This window comes from Melanaphis sacchari, unplaced genomic scaffold (assembly GCF_002803265.2).
Source record: "Melanaphis sacchari strain LSU unplaced genomic scaffold, SCAv2.0 Contig43_pilon_pilon, whole genome shotgun sequence".
Lineage (NCBI taxonomy): Eukaryota > Metazoa > Arthropoda > Insecta > Hemiptera > Aphididae > Melanaphis > Melanaphis sacchari.
Genome location: NW_020271284.1, coordinates 16,401 through 31,110, shown reverse-complemented (window position 1 = coordinate 31,110; position 14,710 = coordinate 16,401). Strand labels below are relative to the sequence as shown.

Genomic DNA, 14,710 nt, shown 5'->3' with positions numbered 1-14,710 from the left:
CTTCAATTACCAATGTATACAAAAAAAATTCACATTGTAAACGTGTTACTAAGAAATTGTGTTTTAAATTGTTTTAATATTACTATTTAAAATGTATAGAGTGATTTTTTTTTTTACCATAATGTTATATTTTACAATATACAATTAATTATTAGTTATGGTGTGGTATTATAATTTTTTTTCACACCACCTTTTACTGTTGTAATATTTAATTATAACAAAGCGTTAAAAATATTTCAAGAGTATTCAAATTGAGTGAAAAACTTACTTTGTTGTACGATTTCACGTTCATAACATTTACAGCACCACTGAAGTACTAGTCAAAAGTGCCAGTTACTAGAACTTTTCTCAAATACCAATGTATATGAAAATGATCCATATAAAATTATTTGTGTGGCTATTTATTTTGGGAGATGGACAATCGACCGACAACTATTTGGTCCGTAACAAAATCAAAATACCGATAACAATATATGTAATAATTAATAATTAAATTTAAATTATTAATTGGTGGAAATAAATAAGCCATTATTGTATTATAATTTTTTTATCTAATTGAAATATTTTATTGTGCGAGAATGAGCACTCAATTGATGCGCTACCTTTTTCCGACTGTGTACATTTAATTGAACCATTGAAGATACCTTGCAGTCACTGTGCGTATTTTTATAATATAGGTAAAATAGAAAAATATTGTGAAATTATCCTGTCACAAAAAGGCCGAGAAAAATTAGTAATGAAAGGTTATTTAATGGTAAAAGATAAAAGTAGAGATGATTCTTTTTATTGGAATTGTGAAAAAAAAGAAGTCTTATTTAAATGCAAAAAACGTACGTCCACAATTTTAATTGATAGAAGATATAAGTTGAGATCCAACAATGACATATATTATTGTCGGATTTTTGGTTGTCGGTCAATAGACCCAAAACTATTTGTTTTATTTTATTATACGTACCTATTATCACAAGTTCTGGTCACGTAGTGTAGAAATAATAAAATATGAAATTGCGCTAAGTATCCCGGATGTATTAAAAACCAAACGATGTTTCGTTGTAAGTACACTAATTTACTAACAATTTATATAAATTTACAGCACATTTTTTAACAAAAATAACAGAAATTTAAATCATTTACTTTAAATAACGTCCATAATAATTTATATCAACATTTATAAATAATAATACAAGTAGCTATAATTTAAATCGATTTATAACACGACTAAAATATTAGGCACTTTGAAACATTACATTAAAATACTGATAATTTATGCTTTGTGCTAATTATAAATTATAAATTTTGTTAATTGTTGAGAAACCAAATGTCTTTATTGCTCGTTCACAGTTAATTAACGTCGTTAGTAATATAAAGAGAACACAATTTTAGAGGTCTTCTTTTGGTGTTTCTGGAGCATCAAAAGGAGCAGTACTTCTGGTTCTTAAATAAAAATCACCTCTCGCCCTGATAATAATATAAAACAATAAAAATTATACGTGTGTTGTGTTAAATGTTAATCATTTGATTACTTATAAAAGTATATACTAAATATATTCAAAACTGAACATTTTAGACTATATATTTATGGTATACTTCAAACTTATCGTTGTTACACTATAGCTATTATTTAAGTTATCTTATATACTTAAACATAACGAATTATTTCAATTATCAATATTAATTTTCTATACACAATGAAAAACTAATTTTAAGCTATTTAAAGGCATTAGAATTTTATTTTTTAGCTTTTTTCAATAAATATTAATACAATTATTTGCTTGGTTAATAAGCAAGTACATTTAAAATGAAATTCCACATACATCATTTTTATGTATATTGAAAACAGAATGAAACTTCTTTTTATAGACATTTCTTTAACTTTATTAAATATTTAGGATAAAATAATTATTTTAATTATTTTAATAAAATTTAAAAAAATATTAATATAGACTTGAAATTTTTATTGATAATATATATTGTACTTAGTACTTATATGTATTATACAAATTTTAAAATATTTATTAACTTAAGTTAATAATAAATTTGGCCTATTTTATAAATATTAAATACTATAATAATAATCTATAATAAAACATGTTCAAAGTTTTAACTAAAATCGGTTAATCATAGTACAAGTATATGGTAAACACCCAATGGATCGATATTGTTTCCTAAGTTTTATCAACTATAGATCAAAACATGACACTATGCACAAATTATATCATGGATAGAGAGAGAGAAAGAAAGTGAGATGGAGGGAGATTTTGATGGCAGCGCTGGCCCTGAATGGACCGAAGTTAGGCGAAGAAAAATATGATAACCAACATATTTTTTATGTAGACACGGAAAACTTGAGATAAATTCAACGAATGCTTGAAAACCAACGTACATTCAATATCATTAAGGTTGGTATTGGTCTTATGTGTTTAAATAAAAAATATGTTCAGAATTAAGAAAGAATATCATGATTTAAAATCATAAAACTAACCATTGTAATTATGTTAATAAGTATTTAATTTTAAGATTTGTATTTTTTTTAAATATATTTGTACAAAATATTATTGGCCATATTTCTACTAACTATAATAATAATATAATCTATAACCAAATGCAATTATTTTAAAAAGCAAAATAATAATTGATTTTCGGGGTACAAAATTAAATGTATGTATTAGTCGGTACCCGTCGTTTTTCCCGAATCGAAATTCCCGAATGAACTTTTTGCCGAATAGTATTTTGCCAGAAGGTCCGAAAACCCGAAACCAATTTTCCTGAACACCTACCTTTTTCTCGACTGTTACTGTTCCCGAAATAAAAAAAATTTAAAAATATTGTTATTACTGGCGTATTTTCTATGTATTATATTTAATACCTATTGATATAACTTTTATTGAAAACTGTATAATATTTTTTCAGGTAGAAGAGACAAAGAAAAAACATATTTTTATGTATGAAATGTTATGTAAATGTGGTTTCCACTAACTTGGTTGAAGTGCCATGTCCCATCGGCGTTGTGATGTCTTTGTCGCATTTTTCTTCTTCGTAATCACTCCAGGATCGACACTTGACCCCCATCATAGAATTGGCATGGTACACCGAGTCTTCGTACAGCATGTATGCCCTAGAGTGGCTGCAACCGACTGCGTGCAAAAGATAATTGTCAGGTGAAATCAAAACAGCATAATCGTTGACTGGTACTATTATTATTCGTATTTCGGTATTTCACATTCGGGTGTTATGTGTTATTACAAATTTTATAATTCTAAAATTCTGTATGACCAATAAGTTAAAAATTGTCTTCCGGTATTTACTGCGTTAAGCTTTCTAATACATTATCATTTTAACATTATAAGACAATGCATATACTCACCAACTCCAATTATCCTTTCGATTTGCATACCATCGTAGCAACCCGATTGAGGCACAGTGCCGCCGTTCGGAAAGAAGTCTACATGACCTGCTGAGTGATAAATTCCCGTAGAACCACCGGATGTATGGATAATGTCCACGAATTGGGCGTCAGTTTTTTTCAGCCCTTTTTTCTGCAATTTTGCAAACTCAAAACCCGGTCCAGCTGGATCAAGACCTAAGATGAGACGTTATTTTCTAAATTCTCATTCGAATATCAACCACTGAATAGTCATATTCCTGCGCTTATTACTCACCCGTAATCCGGCCGATTTTTCCTGACTTCATCAGAGATCCACACACGCCGGCGATATGGGCTCCGAGACTGTGACCGATCAGATGTATGTTTTCTGGTTTGATTATACCGAGATTCACGATATTTTCCAACACCTTGGATAGTCTAGCACCTATTTTTGACGTCATCAACATCGGCAACATGTAATTCCGGTTTCCCGCTATGCCACCCCAATCCACGGTTATCACGTTATATCCTCCGACATTTATATAAGCTGTTTGAAAGATATCAAATATCTATGTATTATTTCCCATGCATTATATTATATTAGTGCATCGAGCCAGCCATGTTTAAACACATAGCCAGATTGATATGATGCATTTATGCAGCACAATAAAAATTAATATCAGTATATTAAATGTGCAGCGTGTCCGTATATATCGATAGTTAAATTTTTTTTTCTTTCATAATAACACATTTTACCTGTTTTGATACAAAACACACCATCCTCGTGTATGATAGAGTCGAGCCATCCATGTATGATCACTTTCAAAGGCAAATCCGGAATCCAATGTTCTAATATTTCATATTCGTGATTGAATCTTATTTTTATCGAATCATGATTACCAATATCCCTAAAATCAAAGACCGTAATTGATCTTAACTTCCAAGTTGATGTAAACATTTTTTTCATACTATAATATTATTGTTGTATTTTCGCTATTTACACCACATATACACTACCTAGATAAGAGGGCATTGTGTAATCTATATAATTTTGTACTTAAAATTTATTTAACATTTTATGAACTATAACTGATCGGTAAATTTTCAGGTATATTACGAAAATTAAAATTTATATGTGACACAAATACCATCTCCCTATAAATTACCTGCAGCTTCAATTTGATATTATAATATTTCATGTTTGGTATTTTATACTGTCCAAGTTAAAATCGCTCAACTTCTGATTTTGTTTTATTTTAAATTATAAACATTATTTATGAATACACTCTATGTTTAATGATGGTGTATTTACATACATTATATAGATTTTATTTATCTGAACCGAAAAAACTCTTAATCTACCTATTCTACGTACCAAAAAATTCGAACCTTCAATTTTTTACTATTACTAAAATTGTTATCTTCAATCTTTATTAGAATTGCATTAAAACATATTGATATAGAGAGCATTCAGCGAGCTTATTCGATATAACAATCTAATCAATATTTTATTTTTTACTTTACTTTGCCACTGTATCAAACGTATATCAATAATTAAAATACTTTAATTAATAATAATAACAATGATTGTTTTGACACTGCGGTCGTAAATAAAATTGATATCTAAATTAATATTTTTGAGACTCAATGTGGCTGAAATTGGTCAATTATGTTATCATAATAAGTAATTAAATAATCTATCTATAGAGTATAAGATGCCATGCGTTTGTTTGAAAGAGTTTCGCTCAGTACCTATTATTACTAATACTATTATAAATATTATTACGATGCAGTGTTACATACGAGTTCCAGTATTGAATATCCACGTTTTGATCGTTGACGGATAACATTTGTATGTATTTTTGATCAAATCCATCCCATCTGATGACTGCTTTTTGTACAAAACGCATAACACTTCGTACGAAACATGCTAGAGCAAACATGCATACATAAAATACTAAGAAAATGTAATTTACAATATTTTAATATAGACCTTAAAGTTTTTTTAATACCACTGAATACTATAATTTATACTGTAGGAGTATAAATGTATGGTGCACGATGAATAAAAGGGGAAAAAGCCAAAATCACTACTTTTTTGAAAACGAAAATAACGCATCAATTTTTTTTGACTGCGTGGTAGCTTTTTATTGTTGACAGATAATTCAAAACAATAATTGAACATTGGTCAAATAAACTTATTCATATTTATTTTTATCCTAACATCATCCATACAAATTTAAACACGGTGAAATTCATATAGCACATAACATACCAACCAAATTGTATCTTAATATAAAAATTATATTATGAGAGTGTTTTTTTTTAAATCCAAAATTATATGAGTTCATAGAACGCAATATTACCGTCCATATATAAATACAATGTAGACAATGTAATACACTTAATGTGTCTAATGGTGTATCAATATTAATAAATTGTTCGATATAATTTTTTAAACACGGTTTTGGAAATTAAATATTGCATAGAAGTACAACAACCATTGACACTCTTTTATAATAGTTTCGCATGGGCCATTTACTTGTTTTCGTTATGTTATGTGGCCTCAAATATTAATAGGTATATATAAGTGAAAAAGGAAGGGAGTTGATTCAAAAAGCATAAAAATAATTAAAATTACACGATTTGATGTAATTTTTCCTATTTAATTTACCATTCAACTATTGAATCATTATAAATTATGAGAGTTTCGAACTTTATAACGTGGTGATTGGATTTATGCACACATTCCTATAGTTAGTCAGCGTGATTTTTAGTCTTATTATGGACTGGTGAAATCTTATGCCTCCTTCTATTAAAAACATAAATGACGACACTATAACTTTGTCATAATAATATAATATATACCCCACCAAAATCAAAAAAGTTAAAGGTAAATAATGTGACGACCACGTGTATTGATTACGATGTTTCGGAACGACAATAAAACCATACTATACCACCATAACGAATTTATTTTTTGGTCTTTTTTACCGATTTACCGTTATTCTGTTGAACTGCGAGCACTAGGATCGCCGTGGTGATGTTGAGCAGCAGCGTTCGGTGCATTTGACGAGGCGATAACTACAACTTGGTGATTGAAAACCCGATACGATACCATCTATGTCTGCGCGCGTAAAAAGCGATAGCTCTACGTAGTCCGAATTTCTGCACTTGGTCGGTTTCGTCGTTTCGAACATATGATTATTGTTTTCGACGTTAATTTTTTACGACAAAAAAAAATTAATTGTTTAACTTTTTGCCCCGCACGCTCATCGGCGTAGTACGATAATTACGGTTCGACGGTGTGTGTTACGGTATCACTGTTTTGCCAAACTTAACCGACAAAACAATGGGATAAAACACATTCAAACGATAAATTATTCCATTATTATTATTATTATTATTATAATTTTAATTATTATTGCAACACATTACGGCGAAATCAGTAGACACATATTCGGATTTTACGCGGTATGACACATTAGCGTGACGTTTGCGACGTATACGAGTAACGTTTAGTAGCGTGTATTTCACACATCGCCGCAACGCGCAGAACGATTGATGATAATATAATAATTACGACAATTATCGTTCTGTGGCATTTTCTGAACTAGAAACAATATAGAACAACACCGATACCGATGTACGGCATAATAATATGAAGTTCAGGCGGGATGCGATCGACGAAACATTCGGTTAATTTTCTTTTTTCGGTACGACCGTTTAACGCGCAATAGACGATAATATTATTATAACAGTATACTACTAATGTTAATGATATTATTCGTGTTCGTAGCACCGACGAAGTTTAAAAAAAAAAAAAAAGGTAAATATATTATGATAAAAATTTACTATAACGAACTGTGAAAACGAGTAGCGTCTGATTTTTGTAGTGTTGTGTCAGAGTCTTTGGCTTATCAACAATCCAATTATGGTTGCTGATCGTCGAGAAAATTATATTAATATTAAAACAATAGTTGCAATACATTAAAAATCATATGATCCGAGATAATTACTGTAACGCGCGTTCATCATCCAAATCGTTTCGGTTATGGCAATCGATACGTTCGTACAGTCGAGTCAATCTAGAGTCGATATACTATTATACATTACGTGTTATTGTAATTATTTTTTAAACTGGCTGACGATAGAATTATCATTTATAAATCACATTTAGTTTAAGCATATGAGTCGTTCGAACGGTTTCAATACATTTTGATAACGTACATAAATTAATAAGATTACTTCAATCAGGACCCCCTGTATGTTGTGATATACTGATAATTGATATAACTAAAACATATTATCTCGAAATGCCAAGGTAATATTTAGTATTTACGTACTTGACGAGGGATTTAAACGGAGTAAATCATCAAGGTATAATTTTTTTTTAATTTATCATTTCACTTCAAATCGCATAAACTATGGGTAAATAGTAATTAAAATACAATTAGCAATACAAATCGTATTAATTTCGTAAAATAATTAAAATATTTGGATTTATTTTTACCATAAATCATGAGATAATAACGCCATTGTTATTAAAATCTAGATATACGTATAATAAGTAATCATAAAGTATTACAATTAAATTAATTTTAATAATAAGTAATAACAAACTATAATCAATAAAGTTTTACTCAAATATTGGCACTCGATATCAACAGGAACGTTCATTAAACATTTAATGAATCGAAAAATTGATCGAAACATTCTCTGATTAGCTGCAGTCAGTGTACAAGAATCGACTGATCTATACCAGTGACGGTAGTTGCTACGGCGGCGGCGAAGGAAATATGTTCAATAGCGCTTGTCACACCGTAAATCTATACTATGGTCGCAGTCAGTGCTTTTAATGTTTCACTTAAAACAAAACTTGTGTCGTCCTAACTCTTTAAGCTCGATGGGATCTTATGGGAGAAAATTAACCAGCATATTCATTTGTTAGTACTTAATACGTTATGTCGCTCTAATTTTTAGCATAAGTATGTTTCGAAGTGCACTTCATGTATGTATTTTTTATTATTTTTTTTATGTTGAATATTTTTAGCTCGATGGTTGTTTGTCTTAATTGATAATCTATTAAAAACACTGGTATATATCTTTAATAATCGTTAAATATGATTGATACTTGTTAAAATAATATGCATGTTTATCCGTACCGTCATTGTAATTGCAGAGTGTGATTTTAAACGGAACGAGCGATTGCTTATCTTATACATCTGCACAAGGCGCACTTTTGTAGTACACATAAATATTTCGTTTTAATGTATAACATATTGCTCAAGACATATTTTACATTTGAAACTAGTGTATAGGATGGATCGCATAAATCAAAAGACATTTTATTCGTAGAGGGGAGGAAAGAGATTTCATTGAAAATAAATTACACGTTTTCCAAAGTTATTATAAGAGCTTCTTAAAACTAGACAGTTACTTTAGGCCTCTCTTATTAATGTTACGACTTATGAACACAATTTTCTAACTATTTATACATTCTAATAGTACCAACGTCTAATAAGAAATAATTAATACAATTTAATCGCTTAAATTAATCATAGCTATGACCGAATGACCGCTTTACAATAGTAAGCGTTTTTATGTCACAAGTAAAAAGTTTTCTTGAGTGATGTATTTATTTATTTTTAATGTGAATTTGTTGTACCTTATGATTTTTGTATATGGGATAATAATACCTAGTCAAATAATGAATGTAGGTCTACTATGAGGTCCTATCCAAACTTTGACAATGATTAATAACTTAGTGGAGCATATTGTAATATCTAAGGGTCAAAACTTCGTTTATTAATTGTTTTGAGTTGAAGAACTACAATTACAAATACATTATATTATATGAATAAAATTTATTTTGTATTTTTACTATATGTGCATGCAATAGAAAAATAATATATTTATTGCTTGTACCTACAGGTGATTAATATAACAAATTTTAAACTATGGACGTATCTGTGTAATGTTAATAATTATTTATAATATATTATGCAGTTATATAAGTATAAATAATCTTATAAAATACTAAAAGGTTTCGATTGACTTGTCTTCAAGTAGAAATCACCCCGAGCACTAAAAAATAACAACATTAAAAATTAGATTTATTGACAACAACAGGTACACAAAAAGTATATAAAATTAAAGTATTAAAAGTGATTTTTCATAGTAAAAAACATTAAATAGCTGTCATTAAGTAATTTTTTCGATTTTTACGTCTGATTGACATTTATTATATGTATATATTACATTATTTTATCCAAATTATTTAGAATTAAAATTTTTATTCAAACTCTTTATTTTCTAATAAAACAAAATAGATTATAAGTAGGTATGTAATATAATATTGCCATTCCGTAATATTTTTTTTCAAAAAATTAAGCCATTATTTGGAGGATTATTTTTATGTTTGTTACTATGGGTTTTTAGAACACGTGTTTCCGTACATGAGCCATAACTTTGTTATTAAGAACGCGGGTGGTTAGCCATCCGAGGATTAGCAATGTCGGACGGTGCTTGGCCGTAGTATTATTTAATATTTAATGTTTGGGGCCAAACACTATGCCATATTATGCCTCACTTCCTTTCGGTAACAATCGTGTTAAAATGTTTAACATTTCGCAGTGAAAAATAGTGTCATTGATTATTAATACAAATTTATTATATAATCAATGACAGTATCAATCATATTATTTATAGTCAAAAATAAATATATACAAGTGTGTTTAAAATTCTCACACAAAAAAAACTTTTTAGATGAATTAGGTTAAATATTAAAAATAAATTATTAGTGATTGTCTGACAGTTATCAAGGTGCATATTTACTTAATATTTTCCTCTGCGTCGTGTCCCATCATAATTTTAGTGTTGTTTTCACACTTGTTTGTTATAAAGTCTAACCACGAATTACATTGTGTCGCGATTAAAGATTTTCTATTGTACACAGAGTCCGCATAGAGTTCGTACGCTCTCGAATGACTGCAAATTACTGTAATCAATTCAATAATAGTTTAAAAATTGAAAAGTGTATTTTATGGTGACATGGTGTTATCTATGTGTATCTACGGTTATTTCGTCGACATTTAAAAGTATCATGAATTGTGATGCATACACATTTTATGTCATTACATGTGCACAGTTATGTAAATCTAAGAGATAAATGCGTTTATATATGATTTATTTTGTATAAATACCTAACATTAACCATTTTGCATAAGATTAAATTATTATATTTTATGGTGTAATAATTTCTTGGATTTGATAAATATATTTTTATATCAACTTAATTCAAATTAATTTGGCTATTACAGAAATAAATATTGATGTAAAATAAGTTGTTGTTATTTATAATTATAAATACTTCTGGAATTTATTATTTATTTTACTCAACATACAATTTAATAATTTTTATTTTGACTAAACAATATTAGTTTTTATTCTTCGATTGTGGATAGTGTAATGCTGCATATGATTAAATAAATTAATTATTGTTCGTTTATAACGTCTCTAATTAGTTCCTTAGAGTTGGTTTATATGTATGCACTTACAGAGTTTTAATTTTAAAATACTACATCCCGGTTGTGGTGCTATTCCGCCGTTTGGATAAAAATCGACGTGACCCAAACTATTCATATAACCAAGAGTCCCTGCAGACGTGTGTATCACGTCTACAAATTTTCCATCGTCTTTATTCAAGTGTTGTTTTTGCAAAGGAATAAACTGAAATCCCGGGCAGGCTGGATCCAGACCTATAAATTAAAGTGGTATAAAAAACAGTTACTTTTATATGCACGGTATATTTGAACTTAATTCATCGATTCGGTACCTGTACATACATTATGATAATACACGTGTCTATAGTATGAAAAAATGAATACAAGTATTAAATTTATGGTAACAATGAATAGGTATAATAAATAATGAACACTTGCTGCTACCAGTCTAGATCTACGTGTAAAATATTATATTTCACGAATAAAATAATCGTTAAAAACCAAAAAATAAACAACTATTATCATCATCAAACGTTGTAATGTACAACAATGTTTCTTGATCTTTGTATTATGGCGACGCACTATTAAAATATTTCATATTTTGTGACATAAATTTAAAAAAAATTATAAATAATGAGTAATATTTGATTTTAATAATTAATGTACAATTAAAAACAGCAAGTAAGCATTAATGTGTCGTGACACACTAGTTGAGAGACACTGACGTAAAGGATCAAATATATATTTTTCGTTTGTAAATTAAAAAACTCAAATTAACATTTATTTAGAAATATATATTTTAATTTGTATAGAATAAGTAACTTATACACTATACATATGGTATAGTCATGGTATTAAAATTTAAAATGCTTTTACATAATATTATTCATTTCTATACTGACTCACTAATATTGAATTTATTTTGAAGAACTAATTACAAAATATTCACATTTGATAAAAGCGATGGTTATAGGGTTTTTTTTTTTTTTTTACTAAAACAATTAATAACCAGAAAACGTTGAATAATATTTACTTCAATTTTATAATTGAGATCAAATATTTGGTTGCAATAACAAATTTCTAAATCATTATTTAATAGTATAGATTCAGTTTACTCACCGGTGATCCTGCCAATTTTCCCTGATTTAAAATAATAACCGCAAGACCCCATGACGTGAGCACCGAGACTATGGCCTAATAAGTGTATGTCCGACGGATGTGTCCCTGTGTGTGCGACCAAATTTTCAAAAAATTCGGCAATCACATAACCCACGGATAAGGTCAAAACAGCTGGTCTGCTATAGATAATATCTTCTGCTATATGGCTCCAATCCACCGTGATAATGTTGAACCCACCAGTGTCGACATAAGCTATAATATTACTTAAACATAATGTTAACATATTGCAAGCGTTTATATCGGTTAAGTATGTGTAGTTACGTAAAGCATAACGTTTTGTATTTTAGTTTGCTTGGTCATACTCTTAACAGTCATAGTCAATTCATAATTTGATTAATTGTGTTTTATCATTTATATTGTGGCTCTATCGGGATATTATAATAAGTCGTGCGTATAGGCTCGTTTTAACATACGACATACCAGTTTTAATGCAAAACACTCCAGTGAAATCATCATCTGACGCAAGCCATCCGTGTGTAATAACTTTTAAAGGGAGACCGTCAATCCAATAATCAAGTACACTTGATACTTTATCGAATGCAATATCTATTGGCTTATCATTTCCAAGATTACTATTTGAATAAATAAATAATCTTTTATCAATACATTATATACTTAAAAATAAAACAATGTTAATACCTCCTATTATATCCAAAACTAAATATTTTACAATTTATTGATAGATGATATTTTTCGAAAAAAAATGTATATAAGAATTAATAATGTATTATTTATTTAATATATCTAATCCAAAAATTATATCTTGTTATATTATTGCAATAACGAATTGGTCTTAATAAAATTCATTTGAAGAACTAAATGGTTTATAGTGTAAAGGTTATGTCATTTGAGATGTACAGTTTTTAAAATTAAATTAATTTATCATAGTTAGCATAACCAGTTAAAATGATTAAACTATGTTAATATGTGTGTAAAAAATGTACGTATAATTATAATAATGGTATTAATCAGATAACTTTAAAATTTTACAACTTTCAACTAGATTGAAAATATTTTACATTTTTCCAGTGCCTTATCGAGTACCTATGTACCTATTATTATAATAAAACAATGAAAATTAAAACGAGTATCTTATCCCATTTTTTAACAAATTTTCCAGTGAAACTTTGTATAATAACTATAATAACTAATAAAATAAGAATTAAGCAATATGTAATTTGAAAAACCTAAGAACTTAAATAATATTATAAATGTCATAACAAACAAAACTATAGAACTATAAATGAAAAAATAAGATTTTGAAATATTTTTCGTTTCATTCGGAAACTAAAATACGGGTACTTTATAAATGTGTTTAATTTTAAAGTTTTATTATATTTTTCAGATGGTTTTGTTGACTTTTTAATATGTACAACAAAATACAACTACGAAAAAGTGTGTGTTATACGTACGAGTTCCAATAGAAAAAAGTCAATTCGGATCCATTGACAAACTTTAGTTTAATTTCGTTTTCGGGATCATCGTCTATAATATCATTCCAAGTATCGCTATCATTTCGATCAAATAATATAAACTGAGCTAGAATTTGAGAATAATAATAATAACAAAAAAAAAAAAAAAAAAAATAAAAAAAAAAAAAAAAAATTTAAAAAAAAAAAAAAAAAAACCACAAAACGTTTTCTTTGGTTAATATAACAACGTATTAAAGATTTTTTATTCTATCTTCATACAATAGTATGTATTATCAAAAAAATAGTTTCGTTCAGATTGTGATCGATAGTAACGTGGATATCGCAACTCTTTATCGACATGTCAAGTCCGATTTGATATCCAGTACGCGTATTCTAATAGTTATACAAACCTTGATGGATCAACTGGAACACAAACAGTACTGTTACAGTGAGGACGTTCATGTTATTACCAAAACGAAAATGTACGGTACCAAGTATAGAATGTGAGTATAATATATACAAAGAACCGTTGTAGCTAAAATGCACGCTTGTTGATATATTGTTAACTATTTAAATTAGATTTACTCATAAACGTTTTCATATCTTCTGATTATTATTATTATTATTATTATTGTTTATCTGCAATGATCGTGTGTAACTTACCCATTTGCGTATGTCCGAATCGTCTCATTAGTTCTATTTACCAACCAATTAACCTGTATAATGACTGTTTCCAAAACCGACCAACTAAATAAATTATAAAAAACAGCCTAGATTTAATAACCTAACCTTGGAATACCTAGGTACTATATTGTTCAACTGCGAAACCTATATAATACATAGTCTAGTTAAGTGATAAATATTTTAAGCATGTGGTATATTGTGTTTGTTTAATCATTGATTTTCGTGAGTATATTTTACTAAATATGTTATATATATGTACCTAAAACGAATGTATACATAGGTAATCATATCATCGTAACTCATTATGTATAGTAAAAATAGTTGTTTTTTTTTTTTTTTAATGCACGACAACGTATAACAATTTGTAAAAGACCATTTAATGATTTTAATGACTTGTGCAAATTCAATACCTACATATTAAATAGTGTTATTAATTTTAATTCGAAAATATAGTTACGTATAGGTAGTAGGTACATGCCAAAATATTAGTTATACGAAAACATATTATAGTTAAATAAATAATACCTCATTATGATAATAGCTAAGTTATAAATACCCATTGCTAT

At 28.1% G+C, this 14,710-nt stretch overlaps 2 protein-coding genes across 3 annotated transcripts; both read right to left on the bottom strand.

Moving 5' to 3' along the window:
- Window positions 1-1,150: 1,150 nt before the first annotated feature.
- On the bottom strand, window positions 1,151-6,831 carry LOC112597759 (lipoprotein lipase-like). 2 transcript variants are annotated; one of them, XM_025343951.1, is made up of 7 exons: window positions 6,367-6,831; window positions 5,168-5,294; window positions 4,121-4,272; window positions 3,660-3,911; window positions 3,365-3,580; window positions 2,978-3,134; window positions 1,151-1,458 (listed from the first exon to the last, which is right to left on the bottom strand). In XM_025343951.1, exons 1-7 carry the CDS (start codon window positions 6,431-6,433, stop codon window positions 1,380-1,382), a joined length of 1,050 nt encoding a protein of 349 aa, XP_025199736.1. In that variant the 5' UTR covers window positions 6,434-6,831; the 3' UTR covers window positions 1,151-1,379. The 2 variants fall into 2 exon arrangements, with proteins under 2 accessions (XP_025199736.1, XP_025199737.1); XM_025343952.1 differs by having other exon boundaries at window positions 6,359-6,446.
- A 2,502-nt stretch (window positions 6,832-9,333) lies between these two features.
- On the bottom strand, window positions 9,334-13,994 carry LOC112597760 (lipase member H-B-like). The gene is made up of 7 exons (XM_025343953.1): window positions 13,871-13,994; window positions 13,461-13,587; window positions 12,469-12,620; window positions 11,989-12,240; window positions 10,924-11,124; window positions 10,202-10,364; window positions 9,334-9,451 (listed from the first exon to the last, which is right to left on the bottom strand). The coding sequence occupies exons 1-7, from the start codon at window positions 13,920-13,922 to the stop codon at window positions 9,394-9,396; spliced, it is 1,005 nt and encodes a 334-aa protein (XP_025199738.1). The 5' UTR covers window positions 13,923-13,994; the 3' UTR covers window positions 9,334-9,393.
- Between the last annotated feature and the right edge of the window lie 716 nt (window positions 13,995-14,710).

What these genes read in the sequence shown, in the direction of transcription:
- LOC112597759 (XM_025343951.1), bottom strand. Translation starts at nt 6,433, where the DNA reads ATGCACCGAACGCTGCTGCTCAACATCACCACGGCGATCCTAGTGCTC. An exon ending in AAAAATCGGCCGGATTACGG is followed by an intron (nt 3,581 to 3,659) that starts GTGAGTAATAAG and finishes GTCTCATCTTAG; the next exon opens with GTCTTGATCCAGCTGGACCG. An exon ending in CGAAAGGATAATTGGAGTTG is followed by an intron (nt 3,135 to 3,364) that starts GTGAGTATATGC and finishes TTTTGCACGCAG; the next exon opens with TCGGTTGCAGCCACTCTAGG.
- LOC112597760 (XM_025343953.1), bottom strand. Translation starts at nt 13,922, where the DNA reads ATGAACGTCCTCACTGTAACAGTACTGTTTGTGTTCCAGTTGATCCAT. An exon ending in ACTTTTTTCTATTGGAACTC is followed by an intron (nt 12,621 to 13,460) that starts GTACGTATAACA and finishes TTATTCAAATAG; the next exon opens with TAATCTTGGAAATGATAAGC. An exon ending in AGTGTTTTGCATTAAAACTG is followed by an intron (nt 12,241 to 12,468) that starts GTATGTCGTATG and finishes GTAATATTATAG; the next exon opens with CTTATGTCGACACTGGTGGG.